Source organism: Odontomachus brunneus, unplaced genomic scaffold (assembly GCF_010583005.1).
Source record: "Odontomachus brunneus isolate Ranch 3 - 2012 unplaced genomic scaffold, Obru_v1 Obru_scaffold_030, whole genome shotgun sequence".
Lineage (NCBI taxonomy): Eukaryota > Metazoa > Arthropoda > Insecta > Hymenoptera > Formicidae > Odontomachus > Odontomachus brunneus.
The window spans coordinates 272,438-273,868 of record NW_022639480.1 but is presented as its reverse complement, the minus strand read 5'-3'; the positions used below and the strand labels follow the sequence as shown (position 1 = coordinate 273,868).

At 46.6% G+C, this 1,431-nt stretch overlaps 1 protein-coding gene across 3 annotated transcripts in view; it reads left to right on the top strand.

Moving 5' to 3' along the window:
• LOC116843207 (facilitated trehalose transporter Tret1-like) overlaps positions 1-1,431 on the top strand; it is a 58,804-nt gene that overhangs the window by 33,364 nt on the left and 24,009 nt on the right. Inside the window, exon 1 of one of the 3 annotated variants that reach the window (XM_032813430.1) lies at positions 113-1,090. The exons of the other annotated variants lie outside the window; for them this stretch is intronic. Within the exon in view, the coding sequence (XP_032669321.1) occupies positions 1,083-1,090 (8 nt within the window). The 5' untranslated portion in view covers positions 113-1,082. Of the gene's footprint in view, positions 1-112; positions 1,091-1,431 lie in introns of those variants that run through there. 3 annotated transcript variants of the gene reach the window in all.

The window sequence follows — 1,431 nt, the reverse complement described above, 5'->3', positions numbered from 1 at the left end:
CTCTCTCTCTCTCTCTCTCTCTCTCTCTCTCTCTCTCTCTCTCTCTCTCTCTCTCAAGCTTAAACTGTTTTGGTTATTATTGCTTGTGCGACTTTCGTATTTCTCGTTGCGTAAAACGATCTTCTTTGCATTCATGTTTTCTAAATAATACTATCAACTCGTGGCTAATTCTTTCTTTACAATATTAAGACTCAATAAGCTATCTGTTTTCTTCTTGTAGCTTAAGGGGTTTCTACTCCAGAGTGTAAATAAACTATCTATCTATCTATCTATTTCTCACAACTTCTTCGGCAAAACGACGGCGTCTCGGCCACAACTTCACGCGACGGCATATTCAACTATTTTCAATAGTATCGAACGGCGCTGTTCCATTTCGCTCGCTAATTCCCTCCTGAGAGACGCGAAATGCTAACCTTCTTCCGCGGACGCGTGCCTCCTACTCCCGCGACCTTCTTCGAGCGCGGTCTGCGCCTGCGCGCCCAGCACGTGTATAAAATATCGGCGGCTCGTAATCGCTAGTATACTCGCTCCGCGCGCACCGTGATAGACGCGGGGAGTACTCGTGCCGAAATCGTTGGACTTTGACACACGAAGCGAAGCGCCTCTCCCCCTAGGCGGTGCTTACCACAGGAAGACGCGTGATAAAGAAAGAAAAAAAAAAAAAAAACGAGGAGACAGGGATAGAGAGAGAGAGAGGAAAAGAGTTTCTATTCGGACAAACTGCTGACGAGAAGAGCAGAAAAACGGCGGGGTCCGGGCAGATGATTCGTCAGAGGAAGACGCCTGTAGGCTTTTATGAGATTGGTCGTACGATCGGATTCTGGGGGTGTCTTTGAGAGTAAGGGAAGTCGGGGATCTCGAGTCCTCGAAGGAAAATCCTATAGTCGATCGTAGCTCGTCGAGAAAGAAGGGCCGAGGCGAGAAGAGGCGATGAGCCGCGGACCCCGTGGTGATATAACATTTGTGATCAGCGAACTGTGATATATACATACATACTATCGTATACCTCACCTTAACCTTACCTACCTTGCCGGAGAGCCCCAGGTCTTCGCGCGGAGAGATCGGCCACAACTACTTGCATCATGGCAGAGTGAGTAGACACGTGTGTGTTATCAGTCTTCCGTTAGCTTCGCTCTGTTTATCTGCGCCGCTCCTTTTGCCGCCTTTGACTCGATTTCAGCGACGGACGAATTCCCGCCAATGTGGAAACGAACATCATTTAAGATTCTCCTCGGGAGAGCTCGCCAATCGCGGCTTTCCACGAGGAAGTGTCTCACAAATAAACCTACCCAAAAGGTACACTCCGATTTCTTTCTAATTTGGCAGAAATGTAGAAGTGCAAAAAATAGCGTTTCTGGTTTGCTGATTATGAATATATATGAAGTCAAATGTGTAAAATTATTTGTATAAATAATAAAATGTTTAAACAGG